Source organism: Asterias rubens, chromosome 12 (genome assembly GCF_902459465.1).
Source record: "Asterias rubens chromosome 12, eAstRub1.3, whole genome shotgun sequence".
Lineage (NCBI taxonomy): Eukaryota > Metazoa > Echinodermata > Asteroidea > Forcipulatida > Asteriidae > Asterias > Asterias rubens.
Window position 1 is genome coordinate 12,628,410 of NC_047073.1, and position 21,038 is coordinate 12,649,447.

The following is a 21,038-nucleotide window of genomic DNA, read 5'->3' on the forward strand; positions in this document are numbered from 1 at the left end:
ATTCACAAAGAAAGGGATGATATGAAGCATAAACGACTGCGTTTGGTGATTTACATTAGGCCCTCAAGCAGCGCCTACATTTAACAGAAGTGAAGTGACTGCCAGTAGCATCAGCATCACTTGGAACCCCATCCCATGTGGCAGCAGAGGAGGCAGTATCACAGGCTACATCTCAAAGTTGTTTTTAAAAGGAAATATCCAAATTCAAGATGACGTGATTGGTGAGAGTACGTCTGTACAGTTTGACGAGTTGGCTCCATGTACAAACTACACCATCGCTGTAACTACAGACGGAGCAAGCATAGGCACATCATTTGAGCGGGAAGAGACCACATATACTGTCGGTATGTACATATAAATATAGAACTGTTTACCAAAATGAGTCTCAAACAAAAGGGAGTATAGGACCATGTAAAAAAGTATTAAAACAAAAAACGCATTACAAACAAAGCTTCACTGCATGGCACTTGGGGAAAATGGCTGAGACACGTACTTAACTATTGAAGATATAATTACTACCGGTTGCATGTTGAGTCCGATCCCCAAAACATGTCATCACTTTACAAAAAATAAAATGCATATTATTGTTCGTATTAAGGCACCCCGAAGAGGAGCCACAGGTAGAGCTTCTTGATTATGTCAATAACACTGGAACAGGGCAATGTTCGCTGCTTCGTTTTTCTCCAAGGGATGCAATATTATACATGTATATTGAAACGTATAACGACGTCACATCTTTCTTACTAGCTCCAGGAAGAGTGACCGTGCTACGGGCAAACCCAACCTCAGACGCAACCCAGATCCATGTTACTTGGCTGAACCCCAACGCCAACAACTGCCCAGTTTCTAAGTACAAAGTAGAATATCAACTTACGAACAGGTAGGAATTGTATGATCTAAGTAAACAAACAAACACCAACGCTGTATTATAGGTCGTATCATGTTTAAATAAATTTTATATATGCATGGGTTTTCCCATGTTCTTATTTTCTTACTTCTTTATTTGCTTGCTTTACTGAAATTAGTTCGTGTCTATTTTTAACTATATAAATATGCGTTTGTTTTTCTGATGTGCTTTTTTTCTCAGATGTGGATTTTTTACTGATTTAGTCAAAAGTACTTTCAAGTTAATACAAATTAACTTCCTTGAATGAAAGTGCATGTTGTTTCTTAGTGAACTGTTTTACCAGTTGCAATCAAATATACCGATGAATAGCAATAGTGAGTTGTATTAGTATATGCATAGTTTGACAGCTTCAACTCGGCATAATTTTGTCTCGGTCGATGGGACGCCATTTATAATAATAATAATAATATTGTACAGCTTTTATATAGCGCTTCACACAAACGACCTCGAAGCGCTTTTAATACAAGAAAAACAACAATACAAAAGAAAAACTTCATTACTTCATTACTTCAAAATATGTAACACTTACCAAAAGGCCACCTCGTTTTACTGTGACAGTAATAATTTCTCTAAATTGATTGATTTTCTGTAAAGGGACCAGTGTGACAGAGACGTAACCCAGAATCGTGAGCAGTGGCTTGATGGCTCCCAGTCACCAACAACCATAACTGGATTAGACCCTCACTCCACGTATCGTGTATACGTCACGCCTTCTAACAGTGCAGGGGCAGGGGAAGAAGTATCAGTGACAGTCAATACCAACAATACTGGTAGGTTTTTAAAACGGGTTTGTATGCTTTTGTTATAGTTAAGATTTGGGTTAATGAAGCTTCAATCATGAAAATAACTCTCTTTCTTTCTTTGAAAAAAACGCCAAGGTTAGTAAAAGGGATGCAGAGGGGCAAGTGAAGGGGTAAGCTTTATCAAAAAATGTGTAGGGCACCTGAGCTTGCAGCTCTGTCTGAAATTGGCACATTATAAATCTTTGTTCATATTATTATCTTCATTGATTAAGGGAGGAAATTGTTCACGGTATAGTGTGTAAATAATTTAATAAACACGGTTATGAAAGCATGTTACACGGGATAACAAATAAATTGAACGTTTTAAAAAACGTTACTTGAATGTATTATCCGTAATTATTCATGTTTGTATTAATGGTTTTTTTTTTCATTTTAGCACCTTCCGGTCCTCCAAGAGATTTGAAGTTTTTTGATGTTACCAACCAAACCATATCATTCTCATGGAAACGACCAGTGTGTGGTCAGCGTAACGGAATCATAACCCAGTATCATTACAGTCTCATTGACAGTGAAGAAGGAGTATTTGAGGAAGATACAACCTCTCGTACTGGGACAGAATTCACTGGCCTCGTTCCTTTTATGTCATACAAACTGTCATTATCTGCAGAGAATCAGTTTGCTTCAGGGCCAGTTGCTTCAATTACGACTCGAACACACGAAGGAAGTAAGCAAAACAATGTCGTTGAATTTCTACAAGCCTATAATAACACTACACAAAGACGATGATTGTTTTTACTATTTTAAGTCACCAACATGTAATATACAACTTGTGTACATAGCTTACTATTTTTTTCTCTTATAAGTCTAGATGTAACAATAAATAACATCTCCTCCGTCTGCCCCTTCCTAAACATTCAGTTTATTCTCAGAATGGGAAGACATGATTTCCCCCAACATACCTGACCCCAAGAAACACACAAACACAAATTAATTACACAACGATGATGGCTTTGTCTTAATAGTTGAACCATTCTGGTGTACTTCATGTTTGCTTGAATATTTCTCTCACATATTATTATAGTGTGTGTTTTATATTAGTACAGAAGTACTGGTAGTATTGTTAACACATTATTTCAGTTCCTCCGCCCCCAAGCAAAGTCACTTTTCCAGTTACGAGGAGCGACATGATCACCGTAGCGTGGAACGCTCCTAGTCCTCCTCATGGCATCATCATCAGCTACGAGCTCCGCTACTGGAAGACAGGGTCAGGGAACCAAACATTGGGAGATACAATACGAATCACTAAGCAGCTTGCTAGTCAGTACCAGACGAAAACGATTATGGCTCTGGAAAAGAGTATTAGTTACTCAGTACAGGTATGTATTACTACATTGCATCAGTGATGTCATCGTATTCATTACCGGAGCTTTCCTGTGATTATTCTAAATACACTGGACACTCATGGTAATTGTCAAAGACCAGTCTTCTCACTTGGTGTATCTCAACATATGCATGAAATAAAACAAACCTGTGAAAAAATGAGCTCATTTGATCGTCGAAGTTGCGAGATAATAATGGGGAAAAACACCCTTGGCACACGAAGTTGTGTGCTTTCAGATGCTTGATTTCGAGACCTCAATTCTAATTCTGAGGTATCGAAATCAAATTCGTGGAAAATTACTTCTTTCTCGAAAACTACGTTGCTTTAGAGGGAGCCGTTTCACACAATGTTTTATACTACCAACAGCCCCCTATTACTCGTTACCAAGTAAGGTTTTATGCTAATAATTATTTTGAGTATTTCCAATAGTGTCCACTGCCTTTAAGTTGCAAGTATTGTTTTCTTTCTTCCTTTTCCATCCCCGTTTTCAGAATGAAAAGGTCGGTTCTTCAAGACTTGAGTAATAACTTCAAACCATTTATTGAGATGGGCTCCCGCGATTGGCATGATTTCAGTTGTCCCGATAAAGTATCTCGCCATGACATATTGAACCAGGGTAGTGAATAATTTACCTCAAAATATGACATTTTAACCCAAAAATTGTTGACGTACCGCCCGATGCCAGTAGGCCTACATCTTCTTGATGAGCCCTGGGTGGTTATTATCAGGAGGAACAGATAATCAGCGCAATTTAGTCCACAATTAAATGCATATCCAAAAAAAGGAATATAAATAAACGTGAAACAATTAAAGGCACCGGACAATATTGGTAATTACTCAAAATAATCGTTAGCATAGCAACGTACTTGGTAACGAGCAATGGAGAGCTGTTGATAGTAGCAAAATTATTGAGCGACTTTAGGTTTTTTTTTTTTTCCTGGAATTATTCTCTCGCAACTTCGACGACCAATTGGTCTAAATGTTGGCAATTTTGTTATGTTATGCATCTATTGAGATACACCAAGTGAGGATACAATTACCAAACGTAAAAAAGAATGTGTTGACTCTACACAACAACAGTCATTTAATGACCACAATTAGGCTAGGCCTGGAAGGTTTGTAACGATAGCGGGGAGAAAAGGAAGAAACAAAGAAATCGATATTTTAATCCACAAAATACAAGTAGTATTATCCTTCATTGACATTTTAAAAATACATTGTAATTCTCTTTCAGGTCCGAGCTGAGACAAGTGTTGGACACGGTCCATGGAGTGACATCTCAACAGTCACTACTGTGCCCAAAGGTTACACGCTAATGCCGTTTGTTTTGAATAAAGATCTATGAAAACTCTTCAAGACCTAATCAATTCATTATGGTGTATATACAAGGCGTTATTGATAAACAATAACAACAATAAATTTGAAAAAACGTTCACCAATTAAAATAAAAATGCTAGCGGAAACTTTCCTCGCTGTATATTTTCGTATAATATGCCCAACACTAATTCATACCTGACACTAGTAGGCTGGCGTACGAAGCATGCATGTATATTTTTTAATCATTGTATTTTTTTAATTATTTTTTTAAGCAATTATTTATCCCATTTCCCCGCTACAAAGTTCCTACCCCTCCAAGCAACGTGACTTTCCCAGTAATCAGAAGCGACCGCATCACCGTGTCGTGGCTTCGTCCATCTCAAGGCGATAGCATCAATTACGAGATCCGCTACTGGAGAACAGAGTCTGGAAACTCATCATCGGCTGAGATAGTTAGAGTCAAAGATGATCAACAGACTGACCTTCAAACAAGAGAGATCACAAACCTGGAAGAAAATGTCAGTTATTCATTCCAGGTATGGTGCCAAGTAAACTACATGCATTGCTGCATCAGGGAAAGAATCCAAATTTCTTGCTCCCCAAAAGGGTATTCAAACTACTGTGGTTAACAAACAGTCAATGTCATCAGCAGACTGACCTTCAAACAAGAGAGATCACCAACCTGGTTTAACCTATTCATTCCAGGTATAGTGCCAAGTTAACCAAAGGCATTGTTGTACAATACTTTTGAAATGTTGGTGTTTCCTGAACTTTTAATGGTTTGGTCCTTTTTAGATACGTGCTGAAACACATTTTGGACTTGGAGGATGGAGCAACGTCTCATTATCTTTAACACTGCCACACAGTAAGTTTATACACTTTACCCGTGGGTACTTAATATGTAAGATCTACATCAAGGCAACAGGGTCATTATTTGATCCCGTTATCAGGGTATACGTTTGGGTCATCAAGATGCATGTACTCATGTCATCGCACAAGAACACTTGCAAATGACCATTAAATAACTTTTAAGTTTAAAAATGCATCTTCTTTCTCTTCTGTAGGGAACGCATTAACTCAGACGCCTATCACTAGACTGAGCAGTTTTCTGATTATCGTTATCTGTGTGGTCATTGCTGCTGCTGTTGTGATTGTAGCTGGTGTAATCGGTTACACCCGAAGACGCAGTAAACGAAGAAGACTAAATCCATTGCAGCTTCAGGGGTTAAATGCTGACCAGGAACTGGTGAGTAAAAAGTTGCATTTGCAGGTATGATTCAAAAGACAGTACTAAATAGAGAAGACATCATTCTAGGCTACTACACGCTTGCCGAAACGTTTCCCAAACCAACTCCTTCCAACACATAATCACCAGACATTTTGTTTTCTGGCTCCAAATATAATTTAAATACATTAAATGCATTAAATAATATACAGTGACCAGTTTCTATATATATTTTTTTAATTTGCTATACTACTTCACAACAGGTTTCTTATGAGAATGCCGAACCACGAGAGGAGAAACCAACCAGTGGACCAATTCCAAAAGAAAATTCACTGGTACAAGAGTCAGTTTATGAACCAGTGGGCCCCGGTTCATCTGCACATGGAGGTGCACTCCCAGCACCACCACCATCACCACCACCATCACCATCACCATCACCATCACCAGCACCAGCACCAGCACCAGAATCACAACCTACATACGAAGATGTTGGTTTGCCAACATGGGCTACTCAATGGAGTGTCTTGTGGGATGATTTTTTCGTGGGAAATAAAATACTTGGGAAGGGACACTTTGGTGAAGTGCGTTATGGTGTCGTAACGGTTAAAGGAGATCTGTGCAAGGCTGCGATCAAAAAGCTCAAAGGTATGTCTTAGTTCAGTTTCCATGGTGACAATTTTTAACAAAAATACGCAGGTTTTACATGTACTTTAAAATAAAGCCAGTTTAACATGAATGACAAACAAAGTATGAATCTGCAAGTACTCCCTTCGTGGCAATGTTTATAGCAACTACACGTATAAATCTCTGTAGGAATTATGTGTCTTTTTCCTCCTATTATCTGTTTGGGCTTGCGTACACAATGGTTTTCAAGCCGGTGAGTGTTTGAAGTAACAATACGCATCTATAGTTTTGCCAAAACAGATTTATTCGCGAGATATCACCACTAATACTTCTTTCTTTGACATGGAATTGAAAAAAAATCAGAAAATGCACCTTCAGCTGACAGAGAACATTTTTTAGAAGAACTCAAAACTATGACAATTCACGGCAGTCATCCCAACCTTGTCAAGATTCTAGGCGCTTGTCAACATGAAGGTAAGTAAATTCATCTTCATTTTTTGTTGAAATTACTGGACACTATTGGTATTGTCAAAGACCAGCCTTCTCACTAGGTGTTTCTCAACATATGCTTGAAATAACAAATCTGTGAAAATTTGAGCTCAATTGGTCATCGAAGTTACGAGATAATAGTGAACGAAAAAACACCCTTGTAACACGAAGTTGTTAGCTGTTAGATGCTTGATTTCGAGACCTCAAATTCTAAATCTGAGGTATCGAAATCAATACGTGGAAAATTACTTTTTTCTCGAAAACTACGTCACTTCAGAAGGAGACGTTTCTCACAATGTTTCATACTATCAACAGCTCTACATTACTCGTGACCAAGTCAGTCAAGATAAAAAAACAACGTTCTTCACGTTAATAACAAAAAGACTTCAGAAATTGCACTGCAGCGTTTGACCAAATACAACCTGTAGAATTGCTTGGAATTTGAATTTGTAATCTCAATATTTGTTTAAGGTATATTGTACGTAGCTATGGAGTACTTATCCAACGGTGACCTCCGTTGCTACCTGAGGAAGGCTCGATCCATGGAGGATGATTGTGAAGCATCGCTGTCTCCTCAGAAGCTGCTCCAGTTTGCTCTGGATGTGGCTAAAGGAATGCAACACCTTGCTGCATCAGGGGCAAGTATACCATTATTTTTCTAGCTTCTTAAAAAGAGTATTCAGATAACTATGGTTAACAAACGGGCAATCTAATGTCATCACAGCAAAACCTTAGCACATTAATAAAGACTGTAAGGCGACACAAGTTTTGACATTACTCTCCACAATAATTGTATTAAAGTCATCATTTCTTAACACGAATTATACTGCTGCAATAATCTTACTGGATCATTTGGTTAAATGGTGACCATAATGTTGTATGGCACATGTTCTTTAGCTTCCCAGTACACAACCCAACAACTTATAGACTACCCCTTTACAAAAGCTTTCAACAGTAATAACACTTGTATTCCGGTTTTAAAATACAGAACTATTTGAACTTTGATAAACCTTATACTCGCTAAGATCATTACTCTCTTAGATGGACTATAAGGACACATTTATCACCTGTATGAGTCTAGATTTTGTTTTATTGCTCGTTTTATTTCAATAATAGTTGGTGTTGCGGAAGGCTCTTAAAGTATGCACTTTGTAAATGTTTGTGTGATTGGTTTACTCATAACGGTCGGTAGTAAGACTAGCGAGTTGATGTTCTCATCTTGGAACTAATTTAAAATTTCATACTTTTTGTTTTACAGGTGATACATCGTGATTTGGCCGCAAGGAACATTCTCCTTGATGATAATCTGAATGCCAAAGTTTCTGACTTCGGTTTGTCACGTGGAGAAGACGTCTACGTACAGACATCAAAGGTATCGTATGCTTTAAAAGCTACACATAGGGACGCATACAACGGATGTAGCGTACGATCAATATCAAGTGTTACCATTGTCTTTTCAAAACAAATTTCCATTCAGACGTGCACTTGAAAACTGTTCGGCCATGTCTTATCACACTGGCTGTAAATGAATCTTATCATGTTCAATTAGATAAATGTTTCAACAAGTCATTTCACAACGGAAACGATTGGCATTTTTGTGAGAGGTTTTTCTCATCCCGGTGTAAACTTTACTGTCTTTGTAGACTCGTGTCCCTACTCGCTGGCTCTCTCTGGAATCGCTGACTCGCCAGACGTATACTTCGAAGAGTGATGTGTAAGCAAAATTTGTGGAAACAACAGTATTTGCACATAAAAGTGTTTTCATGCAAAATTATCGATTGCAATAAAATATCAATGGAATGTTTTAATAATTATTTTTTTTACTGAAAGTGACTAATTTGATTTAACGTTTGTTTCACACACTAGGTGGTCCTTCGGAATCCTGCTATGGGAAATTGCAACCCTCGGTAAGATAATTGTTCCAAAACAGTTTTAGTATTGTCCAACTGAATGTCTAAATAACTGAATGCACTTTTACGTCATTATGATTGGGTAGCGGTGTATGGGTAAAAAACAAAAAATTAATATTCTTTATCCTCGATGCAAATTTAACATATTATCATTGTGATTGATGTTTGTATACAGGTGGTACACCGTACCCTGGTATTAAGACTCAGGTCCTGACATCAAGGCTGGAGAATGGATACCGTATGCCCAAACCAGACAACTCGGATGCCAAAATGTAAGATAATGTTGTTAAAAAATATATATGACAGAGGGCAGAGTTAAATCATATTTATACAAAATTTATGCAAATCATAAGATGAGACCAATTGTATCAACAACAAGCGCATTTGATATGCACCATGAAAGCTTGTTCTATGGCATGGATACAAAATCATGCCATGCTTACCATTATGGAAAATCTTAATGTTTAGAGCAAGAACGTGTAGCAATACAATGCGCACTGAATTTTGTCATAATTATTTTTGTTGAAATATCATTGCTCTAGTCTGTCACATTACTCCCGAAACGGCCCAAAGAAAGTCATCCTTACAATGATCGGACAGAGATGTTCTTGTAAGACAATAACTTGATACCATCGGTCTTACAGGAGTGGTTGAGCTTGTGTTTAACATAAATAAGCATTCAAATGGTGGCCAGGGATTTTAATTATGATTGTCGGTTGATCTGCTTGTTAAAACAGTTACGATGTGATGCTCCAGTGCTGGCAGGAAGATCCGGATGATCGACCATCCTTCAAGAAACTTGTCTCTATCCTGGAAACAATGGCCGACAGCAAGGAGGATCAGGTAAGGATATATAGATGTAGAACTTATTGTGTTGTGAAATTCAAATTATTGATGCTAAGACTTAAAACACGTCTCTGAAAAAAGCTTGCCGTTTTATGATTAACTTAATGAATGTAGAAAATGAAAATTACATAAAAAAAACATAAGCCCTCATCACAAATATTGACATATTAACTATAGATGTATAGTAGGCCTAATTGTTTTGTAATCTGTTTCGACAAGTAAACTGAACAAGTTTCAACTAGTATCAACCCGATTAGACATTTAAGCTGCTCAAGATTTGTGTTATTCCTGTGTCATTTTTTGATCGAAAAACAGGTCTTGTTTCTTTATAGACATTCCGAATAAGCACTTTTTTTAACAAAACACTTATAATGTTTGAAAACAAACTCTTGCCACCATTATTAATATGCAGAATAAACAAAAATTAATACTTAGTGGTGGTTTGACACAACGACCCCAAGTTAGAGCAGCTAATTTAACAAATAGACGGACGACGTGCCTGATGATAAGGTCTAAGAAATTCGAAAATATTTTCCATGCTGCGTCCAAGCTTGTCCCCAGACACGCGATGGCGACGGCTTAGTTTCGTATATCCTTACTCATTCTTAAAGAGTATTGAAGTTTTGTTTATTTCTTAACAGATCTACATGCGTCTGTTACCGAGTTCGAAAAATTATTTGTATGAGAACATACACCCGGAGTTTGACGACAACTAACTTGGTGTTTTCAAATCGTATGTGAACCCATCTTGGTACAAGTCGAACCGATATTTTTGTTTTAACGCTGGCGTATAACACTCGCATTTGTGGAGGTACTGATGTGTCGTAACATAGTTTTGCTCATACTATTCAATGTAACTTGTTAACCTCGTGTACTTAAACAAATACATAGCTGTATAGGTAAAAGGAAAAGGATCAGATAATGTAATTTAGGCAAAAGCACATGGATAATCCTTTTTGTTGTATCATATGTATAGAAATGTGACCGTTTCATGGTTATCCGCCTGAATCCACTAGAAGCTTTTTATACGAAAAATTTAGCTGGTTATAAATCAACAAAAATATAAACTGTGAACTTAAAAGTGATTTTAAATGGACACATGTAAGGCTTTATGTATGTATGTTATAGCTGGTAGTGTCTTGATCGTTTTTCAGGTGGTAGTTTATCTCGGTAGTTTGATTGTCAGTGCGTGCTTTCGCTATACTGTTTTAACTTGGTTTGTGGGTCTTCGTTGCTCATCGAATTATAAAATGTTGTTAAGGACACAATCGAGTGAGACGTGGACATGAACGCTCGATTTAAAAACACGTGGTCGTGGTCGGGCGGAAAAAGACCAAGTTACTACTGTTTATTTCCATTAATGAGTGCCACCTCGTAATAATGAGCGTTATAATTCTAGCGAAAAATGCATAACCTTTGTCATGATTTCCAATTCGTGTCAAGTCCGGTTCGCGAATGGATTTTGCAGACGTATGCGTATTGATGTGTTTACATTGCGTTGCGTCTAAACAAGTGCCAAGGGTAATAATTGTGCCACCCGTATTTTAATATACTTTATCTCAGCATCTCAACATGTCCATATCGTACTTTTAGTCATGGCCTCATGAACTCCTCTTTACCAATCAAAATGGTTGAACTGTTCTGCTGGGTCTTTTTGAATTTAATGTGACGCACGGTTTATTACAAAAACACATTCTTTTAATAATACGATTGGAAGTTTAAACATCTAAACTCGAAAGTACTTACTAGATCCATTGTTTGTCGTACTAAATCTACTTTTAATTGGGAAACCCCACCAGATCGTTAGAGGCCCACACATCAACAAGTACTATAACTTTAACTTGAACATCGGTATGTTTCAATCATTTTATCACCAAGAAACCTAACATTAAAGTTATGGTAAACAATTTTTGTTGTCATGTACGCAATCAGGATTACATCTAATCCTGTATGTTTATGTTGAAGTTCTGGATCAAGGAATATCCTATAGGGAGAAACTTAATGTGGGTAAATTTATATTACTGAGCTATATAATGGTTCCATGTCGTTCATTTTCTTAACATTATGTAGTTTGTCATCCTTCTTGTTGACGGTCAATCCTTTCCCTGGTATGTTTGGTATGTTCCTCGTGTTATTATTCTACATGGACAGGTATTTAACTAGTGGTTTTTCTTTTTTTCTTCTTTTTTGCATCGCTCAGAGTATTCTCTTATATAATATACTGAACTAGGATTGAAATATTGTTTAAATAATTCCACATTCAAGTACTGCTATTTTTGTCATAGTGACTGTATACATAGACATAAGAAAAACCATTGCTGATACTATTGGTTGGTTTCATATATTTAACTCATGGCTTTTATCAATACATACACTTAAAAGAGTCGGGTTGGTGATTACGATGAAGTTCAAACTATGTCCTTGTCAATATTGTTGCATTCGAAAGTTCGTTAACAATAATAACACTTATAGTGCGCCGGTATCCACCACAGGTGATGCTCATGGTGCAAGGAAGAAACACAAAATTAATGAAAAGCAGCTGTGAGAAATTGGGTTTTGAGGGCCTCTTTGAACTTATGAATAAAATACATGTTACGGATATTAAGAGGCAGATTATTCCAAAGTAGAGGTCCAGCATGGTATTTAACAAGTCAGATTCCCTTGCTACGGAACCCAAAAAGGGACATGTAGCACAAACATTGGCAACAAATACTGAAACAAAATAATGAGAAAACGAAATTACAATCAATGTATTACGATTTCATAAATACGGAACAGTATTTCGAGAGAACGCTTTAACATTTCGAGGTAACAATATGCAAGGGAATAATGTTTACACGTTTGTTTACCATTTCAAATTTATCTGGTTACCTGTCCCCTTGGGGGATACGTACCTAGTGCCTTGTTACGACAAGAACAGTACAATATTTAAGACCAAAGCATGAATCAGTGTAGACAATTCATTGGCATTGTTAAAGTTTAACATCATCAATTCAAAACAAGTGCACTTTTGAGGAACTACATCATTATTGCCCAACGTAATATCTGCTCTAGGCCTGGTTAAACTGTTTGAAGCAAAATAAACAGCTGACAGTTATAAAAAGAAAACAACTTTGGGTATTTAAATTTTTGTTTCCGGTCAATGATATGTTTATAATTTTAGTTTCCCCCCCCCCCCAGTCGCAAGGTAGCTGTCCAAGCCATGAAGGCCTTGGCAAATGGGTATACCTCGTATGCAGAAAATGTCCGTGTCCGTTATTGGTCCAAGAATAATTCTAGCGATCCCATGACAAGAAATCTTGCAGTATGCTTCTGGTTATTTATGGATACACATTACATTAAATACAAATTAGAAAGAAAAAAAACAGAGTACATGTATTAATTCGAGGTTCCGATTGGGATGACTGTGAATATTATTCAGGCAATTAAGAAACATAACATGCTTGGTAATTTCAGCTATGTTTATTTTGGGGGAGCAGATTAGGTCCCCTATGAAGACTTTGATATTGAAACTGTTGACCTGAGTTCTCACTTGGGACACAGAGTCCCAAAGGGGTGGCCAGAAAACCTTTGAAACTGGTTTGACAGGAAAATCTGTAATCCCAGGAATTCTGTCTCCGAAAACTGCGCATAAACTTCTTCCGATAGCGCCCTCTGTTGAACCATATTAAATCAATGCTAAATAAGTTTATATAGGGGACAACGATAGAGGGAAATACTTCTCTAGTACACCGGTGTGAGATGCAATTGTGTCCGCCACGCAATACTGTCCGATCCAGACACTTTTGCAAATGCAATCGTGTCCGGGCTATGCAAAAACCGTGCGCGCTAACAACCACGAGGTCTCCGTCCCCGAAATACCACTAAACACAAAAAAGCATACCAAACACCAACAGTGTTCCAAAAACACATTGTGTTTCACAGCAAGACTCCAAAAGCACCAAAGTGCGCTCGCGTAAGCGAGTGTGCATGCACTGGACCTACGTAATGCAGCATGAATATGCACTTATTTTATGATTGCAGCGAATACCCATGCAATGGCCGAACATTTCCCATGTCATTCATTACATGCACTTAGCATGTAAACAAAAAATGACGAACACGGTTCCGTCGACCAAGGGCGTTTAATTGAATGTCAGACAACACCGTCGAGTTGTCCACGGATGAGTTGTCCAAACGGACGAGTTGTCCGACGGACGAGTTGTCCGACGGACGAATGGTCCGACGGACGAGTTGTCCGACGGACGAGTTGTCCGACGGACGAGTTGTCTGACGGACGAGTTGTCCGACGGACGAGTTGTCCGACGGACGAGTTGTCTGGTCTTCGTTTAATTTCTTACAAGGACAACTTTGCACGGGGCGGACACAACTGCATATGCAAATGTGTCCGGGCAGACACAATTGCATTATGCAGCAGCGTCCGGACGGACACGATTGCATATGCAAAACCGTCCGGTGGACATTATTGCATATGCAATAATGCATCCGTATAGTATTGCATATAATAGGACATAATTGCATGCCCTTTTCGCTTTAAATGAAGAGCGAAAAAACTGTGTTAATATTCAAGATCACACAAAATCCAAAGTATATGATAACCGTTTATACTGAAACGCCCAATTTCGATGTCACTTCTTTTTTTTTGCCAAGTATCGCCATAAAAACTAGTGGGCATTTGTGTGTGTTTTTATGCAAAGCCAAGGTTTCGAAGGCTTTTTTTTTGCCAAGTACCGCCATAAACATTCAGTGGGCATTTGTGTGTGTTTTTTTGCAAAGCCAAGATTCCCAAGCGATTGGGTATTATCTCTTTTGACGTGCCAACTTTACATTATGCCTGACTATACTAAATCCACTGTTCAATTAAAGACCTTTCAAAACACAATTTTTCAGTGAACACCAACAACTCTGTTACATCGAGCAAATTATACTCAACAACAAATCACTCCATTCAGAAATTACCCGAATGATCAACCAATCGTGTGTGCGTGTATGTGTTTTTCACTGCGTTTAGTCTTTGACTAAATTTGACTGCCGTTTGTGGTCAAACCCAATCGGGTGACCCTATGATGGGTTTCTTCACTAGTGATTAAATACACTGGACACTATTGATAATTTTTTAAGACTAGTCTCCACAGTTGGTGTATCTCAACATTATGCAGAAAAGTTAAACCTGTACAAAATTTGAGCTCGATCGGTCGTCGAACTAGCGAGATAATAGTAAAAGCTAAACACACCTTTGTCGCACCACGGTCTAAATCTGAGATCTCGAAATCAAGTTCGTGGAAAATTACTTCTTTCTCGAAAACTACGTCACTTCAGAGGGAGCTGTTTCTCACAATGTTTCATACTATCAACAGCTCTCCATTACTCGTGACCAAGTCAGTCAAGATAAAAAAACAAACAAAAAAAACAAGGAACGTTCTTCACGTTAATAACAAAAACACTTCAGAAATTGCATTGCAATAAGCGTTTGACCAAATACAACCTGTAGAATTGCTTGAAATTTGAATTTGTAATCTCAATGTTTGTTTAAGGTATATTGTACGTAGCTATGGAGTTTGTATCCAACGGAGAGTTTCTCACAATGTTTTATACTATCAACCTCTCCCTATTACTCGTCACCACGAAAGATTTTATGATTATAATTATTTTGAGTAATTACCAAAATTTTTCACTGCCTTTAAACTATTGCATTCAGGATAATTAACTTAATGCAATTTTATGTTAAATTATGTTAAATTAACTTAATGTTTTATATATAAGTTGTGATACACGAAGTGTGGGACTTGGACAATACTGTTTACCGAAAGTGTATAATGGCTTTAAGTGACTGGTAACTTTCCCTTGAGTTTCCATGACCGTAGTTCCTATCGTTGTGCGTGAAGATGCAGGGTCTCTTCAACTCGTTTTTGTTTCAAGACAAATGTTGACAAAATGGTTATGCATTCTAAATATTGTCCGTGTGTACTTTGAATGTGTTCGTAGCGCCAATAAATTATAAAGTCATATGGGTATCATTTGATATGAAATATTGTCTTGATCGGACAACAATTAGCTTGAGAACTTTATGTTTACTTTGAATATTCAACCTTTTGGTTGTTCGTTGTGATTTTTGAGTGGTCTGGATGAAAATTTGGCAAGAATTAAACTTGATAGTTCCTCTTATTAGCTAAACAGGAAATACAGATGTTTATCGCAAACTGATTTGGGGGAAAAACTGTTTTACAACGGTTCTCAAAAGTTATTATTGTATGCAATCATTTTGTGTGTTGTGTTCTTACGTTTCCTTGTACAGTATTGGTAAGGGTTTTTAAAGTAAGGATCATTTATCTGCAACCATAATCGGGTTGGATTCATTATAAAATAAATAATTTATAAATTACATCACGTAATCCTTTAAACCAATAATGATTTGATTTTTTTTAAAGTAAAAAGCTAAATATAAAAAAAAAAACAGTATAGTAAAAAACGACAAACACCAAACATCGTTATTGATAAGGATAACACATGGTTAATATGAACTGACAGCTCTACATATTGCCTAACCATCCACGAAGACAATGGGAAAACTGAAACCTTTGCATATTCTTGTTATATCTTCATTTTTTGTTGTATGCCTCCTGGCCCATACAATGGATGCAATACACAGTTTTACTGTTTCCTTCTTGAAGTATAAATTTGATCAAACTAAACATGAGCTTCAATTCTAAAGTTAAAACGTCAGCAATGTTGAAACAGTGTTAACGCGTAAATACACAACGAGTTGAAATGTCACTAATTTGTTCCTCTTCTTTCCCTTTGGATTCGTAAGATTTTATGATTTATTTAATCACCACCATATTATTAATATTTAAAGTAATAGCATATCTTGTAGGCTTTATGAAGACATGGTTATGTTTTGTTTTGTTCGCTACCCTATAACTGCGCGGTGTCCACTACGATTTGCATGATTTTTTTTCAATTCGGCCTTGCGATCTTTACATTCTCAGATGGGCTTGGGTCGACCTCCCTTTTTGACAAGGAATATGATGTCAGGTATGTCACACAACGTTTGATTTAAAAACAATATTGAGATTTCATAATATTTCATAATAATAATACATGATCGGTCGAGATTTGAGAGTTTAATAGAGACATACATGCATTTCCAAGTGCAAGTTGTATTAAACTTTATTAACGGCAATCAATAGAAACCATGTCAAGTCTTACTCCTTGTCAAAAGACAAATTAGTTTTTCATTTCTCTTGTAAAATGTCTTCCCGTATTCCCCGCTCGCTTTACTGTAAATAATAAAGCCGATTTTTATTCTGGATTGGAGGCAACAATTTGTAACAAAAGTGTATTCCGTTTGTGCTAAATAAACGTTTGCATGCGTATCCAAGTACAAATCTGGCTCAATATCTTAGCTAGACTAATTAAGGAAACATGATATTGTAATGATGTTTAATTCAAAAGAAACATTTCCGGAATTAATGTTTTGATAACATCTTTTAAAAAGAGCAACAGACACCAGGATTTCCTGCCCTTTTCTCCAAGGAGGAACTATCCAAGTTGTTTAACAACGATTAAGCAAATTTGGCAGACGGTCAACTTCAACAATCTTCATCTTAAAAAACAATAATTATCCTCCATTGGTCAACAATAAATTGCATAAGTTCCTTATTCAATTGTATGAGTAATATCAATGATGTTCCTTCTCAGAGTGGATTACAATAGGCAAGAGGGAGCAGTCAGTGTCGTCTTACAGACAGTCATGGCGGGACAACTTCATGTGAAACTCAAGCTGCTTTTCATATTGTTAGGAGTGTTTGAAGGTATAGTCCTTTCTTTATAGTTTTTTGTTTACGCTTTCTTGAATGCCATGACGTCGCCATGATATTAAAAAGGAAACAATCGTAAACTTAAATAAAAGGGTTAAATCTTAGCTGCAAGTTTTAATAGTCACTACTTACTGTTTTATATATATATATAAAAAAATATTTAAGTTGTTTTCCAAATGTTTTAATTTTTATTTTTACATAAAATATTGCAAGAGGAAAACAGTGCACTTTTGGTGCACTTTTAAAAATGTTGCTTGCATGTTTAACTGTAAGCAACATTTAACATAATGCGTTTAGTGTTAGCATTTACAACGTGTGGTACATGAGCACGCACGAGGGCCCTGATTGTATCTTTGTGCGAAACCCTTGGTGGAGATTGAGGGGGGGGGTAAGACTCACAAGAAAGTTTTTGGTTTAAGCATGTCCTGAGTGGCTCGTTGACAAGCTCTACATTCAAATAAATATTTACTTACATAATATGTTAAAAGATCTTGGATTTGGTTCTATTCTCGGAAGCGTTTGGATTTTGACATTGTATGACCAGGGATGACTCTCCATCTGCGCGCTTGATAAACCGTTGTTTGTGTTCTTTGGTGTTAGTGGCTCTGTGTGTGCGTCTTGATTTATTTATACTCTTGTCCAAAGTAGGCACATTGGTTGCACACCTTAGTTTAAAGGAACATTACAGAATCGGTTTTGCTACAAACAAAAAACAGTTCTGGCAGTGTAAGCACTTTATGTAATACACCATACATAAACTGACAAACCTGAAGAAGTTTGAGATCGATCGGCCATCTGGGTCACCAGAAAATAGTGACAGACGATTACACGTTAATTTGCATGGCAATGATGCAAAAAAAAAATACTAATAACACGCTCACTGAGCGATAACCTCCAAACGCATAGCTAAATTTATTTCTCATAAAATTATGACATTTCAGTCAGGAATATTTCAAGGCGGCAACACGCTAAGCATTCGTTATGGAAACTTTTTTGTTCCTTAAAACTAGCCGAAATGGGGATAAAACCAAAACAAAGTTCAAGTTACCCTGCCTGCCCCAAACAAACGTTGTTGTGTGCACATTGTTTTCGAGCACACAAAATTATCGCAATTGCATAAAATATTGCATGTCAAACAATTTAAAGCTTAATATAAATCGAATTTATAAAAAAAAAAAAAAAAAAGAAAAAAAAAAAAACATTATTACTGCAACTGTGTGTTTCATACGCGGGATTTTCGGTTAACCTTGCCCTCGTGAATGGGTCTTTATTTTCTTCCGAACAAAACGAAACGTTTGATTCTTGGACGGTTATGAGCTTTTTTTTGTAACTTAGCATTTTTGTCCATATTTACACTGCTTGAAAATGTTCATTGTTGACATGAGGAATGCAAAAGTGTTGAAATCGACATATTTATTTGTTGTTAAGTACGCACTGTAACAGAAGAACATAAATGTTCGAGACCGTCCAAGTTGATATCGAAATTTGAATATCGTATATTGCTAAACATTTTGCATTTCTAGCTTCTAGAATAGTTACATACAAAAAGTTATTGTATGAGCTATTTACAAGCCAGGGCACTATACATAAGGCTCATTTTTCTGCCCGTCGGATTCCTTTCCAGACTGTCTTCTCTAACCGGGGGAACACGAATACATCTTCAATATTGTATACAATAACACGTTTTCAATAACACGGTTTTTAATTAGAAAGACTTGTTCAGGACGTTCTCCTTCTGTTGTCCACTCTTTGGAGGCTTTTTACTTGTGTTCTAAAATTAAATAATCAAAATCACACTACTTTCGCTCTTAAGAATCGATACCAAAAATGTACATTTTGTTCATCACCTGATATAACCCTTTGCTTTCTATGTAGTTTATTTATTCAAAGGCAGTGGACACTATTGGTAATTACTAAAAAAAATATCATCATAAAACCTTTCTTGATTACGAGTGATGGGGATAGGTTGATGAAATAAAACTTTGTGAGAAACAGCTCCCTCTGAAGTGACGTAGTTTTCAAGAAAGAAGTCATTTTCCACGAATTTGATTTCGAGACCTCAGATTTAGAATTTGAGGTCTCGAAATCAAGCATCTGAAAGCACACAACTTTGTGTGACCATGGTGCAACAAGGGTGTTTTTTCTTTCAGTATTATCTTGCAACTTAGACGACCGATTGAGCTCAAATTTTAACAGGTTTGTTATTTTATGTTTAAGTTGAGATACATCAAGTGAGAAGACTGGTCTTTGACAATTACCACACGTGTTCAGTGGCTTTAACTATTAATTGTTTGATCTATGTCACTAAACAACAAATTTTTCAAAATACCAAGAACAATATTGCATTCAAATAATAGTACACATTTTGAAAACTATTGTTGCTTTTTGGTCACGGTTTTACCCTTTTCTGCATAAGTACAAAAACATACAGTTTGTAGTGTCATGTTTTTATTTATTTCGAAAACCTCGCAATACAAGCAGTTTACAAAATCCTTGTTTAACTTGTTTTCAGGCGTGTCAGCAGTTGCAGACTTTACTAGCGTGACAGCTTCTGGCCCTTTGCAGAACGACACATACGTATTCATCGCAAGTTATTTGGTGACTGGAGCAGGTGATGAGCCCACAGCAACCAAAAAAGAAGAGCTTGGTTTAACACGATTCATAAAGACGGGTACAGGTACCGGTATCACTGAGTGGACGGATTCTTCTGATTCTTTACCATCGACATTGCCAGACAATGTGAAGAGGAATATGTATAAAGTTCTCAATGCCACTACAGGAAGCGTCGGTGTGTTCAACTGGACGTATGGCTCCAACACAGTGAAAACGATACGGATGAGATCCACAGGTGAGTGATTCAAATAAAGAAAACATATAATGATTTATAATAAAAGTTGTGTCCTGGCCAGCAAAACTTTGCCTTCAAAATAAGGCATACGATTTACATCGATAATTAAGGTTATTAATTGTTAATAGCACAATTCATATGAAATCAACCTGCACAAACTGGGTTGTCATATGTTTAAATGAAAAAGGGAATCAACATTACAATCAATATTGTCTTAAATACCGGATGGCATTGCTTTGTCGTAAATTAGTGTTGTTTTAACACATGACGTCAATTTGAACACCCCAAATTTGCAGGGCAGGAACATAAAATCAAAATTATTATAAAAAAACCACAGTTTTAAGTGATCATCCTAAACACGATTCTAATGTGACAAAACAGACATTCTGGACATTGTCATAATAATTGTTTAAGAACGTTGCGAAGTAAGCATTGTGAAGGGCAATGTTCTAAGTGCAAATGTTGGCATAATTATATTTTACGTAAACGATTTTCAACAATAACCAAGTTTCTGCGTGTTCGGTGTGACTAACTAAGTGCTCAATAGTTACGATACTTCAACTATAAATCTCAATTCCGAGACTTGAACAGGTACTTTTTAACGAGAATGCTATTTAAACTTATTTATGGCGTGTTTGTTTACCATTTAAATGTGATATTTATATTGATTATAGGCAAACACTTGTATTTTTTGTAATTGTCGATCGAGAATTTAGGAAGTTATTCCGGTGCCCTCCCTCGTATAAATTACATACCCAGTTTTAACGTTTTATGTTTGGCATTGTATGGGTCATGATTGTATCATGCATGTTTTGTTTATTAGCGGTAGCACCGAGTGTGAAAAATTTGCGATTTCAAACGAAGACTTTATTTCAACCGCTAATAATATTTCGCTAAAAGCCACAGGACATATTTGGTAATATTGTCA

General features: G+C 36.8%; 2 protein-coding genes and 2 long non-coding RNA genes across 4 annotated transcripts in view; all 4 read left to right on the forward strand.

Annotated features, from left to right (window-relative positions):
- The first annotated feature begins 107 nt into the window (after positions 1-107).
- LOC117297960 lies at positions 108-1,653 on the forward strand. The gene is made up of 3 exons (XR_004519930.1): positions 108-344; positions 748-880; positions 1,502-1,653. It is a non-coding gene; the product is annotated as an uncharacterized LOC117297960 (long non-coding RNA).
- A 184-nt stretch (positions 1,654-1,837) lies between these two features.
- On the forward strand, positions 1,838-12,359 carry LOC117297768 (tyrosine-protein kinase receptor Tie-1-like). The gene is made up of 16 exons (XM_033780917.1): positions 1,838-1,841; positions 2,087-2,374; positions 2,788-3,026; positions 4,266-4,335; positions 4,652-4,884; positions 5,144-5,213; positions 5,413-5,594; positions 5,837-6,218; positions 6,561-6,671; positions 7,158-7,324; positions 7,945-8,058; positions 8,330-8,400; positions 8,553-8,593; positions 8,772-8,868; positions 9,334-9,439; positions 10,084-12,359. The coding sequence occupies exons 1-16, from the start codon at positions 1,838-1,840 to the stop codon at positions 10,156-10,158; spliced, it is 2,250 nt and encodes a 749-aa protein (XP_033636808.1). The 3' UTR covers positions 10,159-12,359.
- On the forward strand, positions 4,804-5,478 carry LOC117297959. Its single transcript, XR_004519929.1, has 3 exons — positions 4,804-4,884; positions 5,144-5,213; positions 5,413-5,478. It is a non-coding gene; the product is annotated as an uncharacterized LOC117297959 (long non-coding RNA).
- A 7,540-nt stretch (positions 12,360-19,899) lies between the features above and the next one.
- LOC117297820 (receptor-type tyrosine-protein phosphatase F-like) overlaps positions 19,900-21,038 on the forward strand; it is a 36,975-nt gene continuing 35,836 nt past the window's right edge. Inside the window, exon 1 of the mRNA XM_033780969.1 lies at positions 19,900-20,110. Coding sequence (XP_033636860.1) covers positions 20,014-20,110 — 97 coding nt within the window. The 5' untranslated portion in view covers positions 19,900-20,013. The remainder of the gene's footprint in view (positions 20,111-21,038) is intronic.

Coding starts and splice junctions, on each gene's coding strand:
- LOC117297768 (XM_033780917.1), top strand. Junction 5,595..5,836: donor TAAATGCTGACCAGGAACTG/GTGAGTAAAAAG, acceptor ACTTCACAACAG/GTTTCTTATGAGAATGCCGA. Junction 6,219..6,560: donor TGCGATCAAAAAGCTCAAAG/GTATGTCTTAGT, acceptor AAAAAAAATCAG/AAAATGCACCTTCAGCTGAC.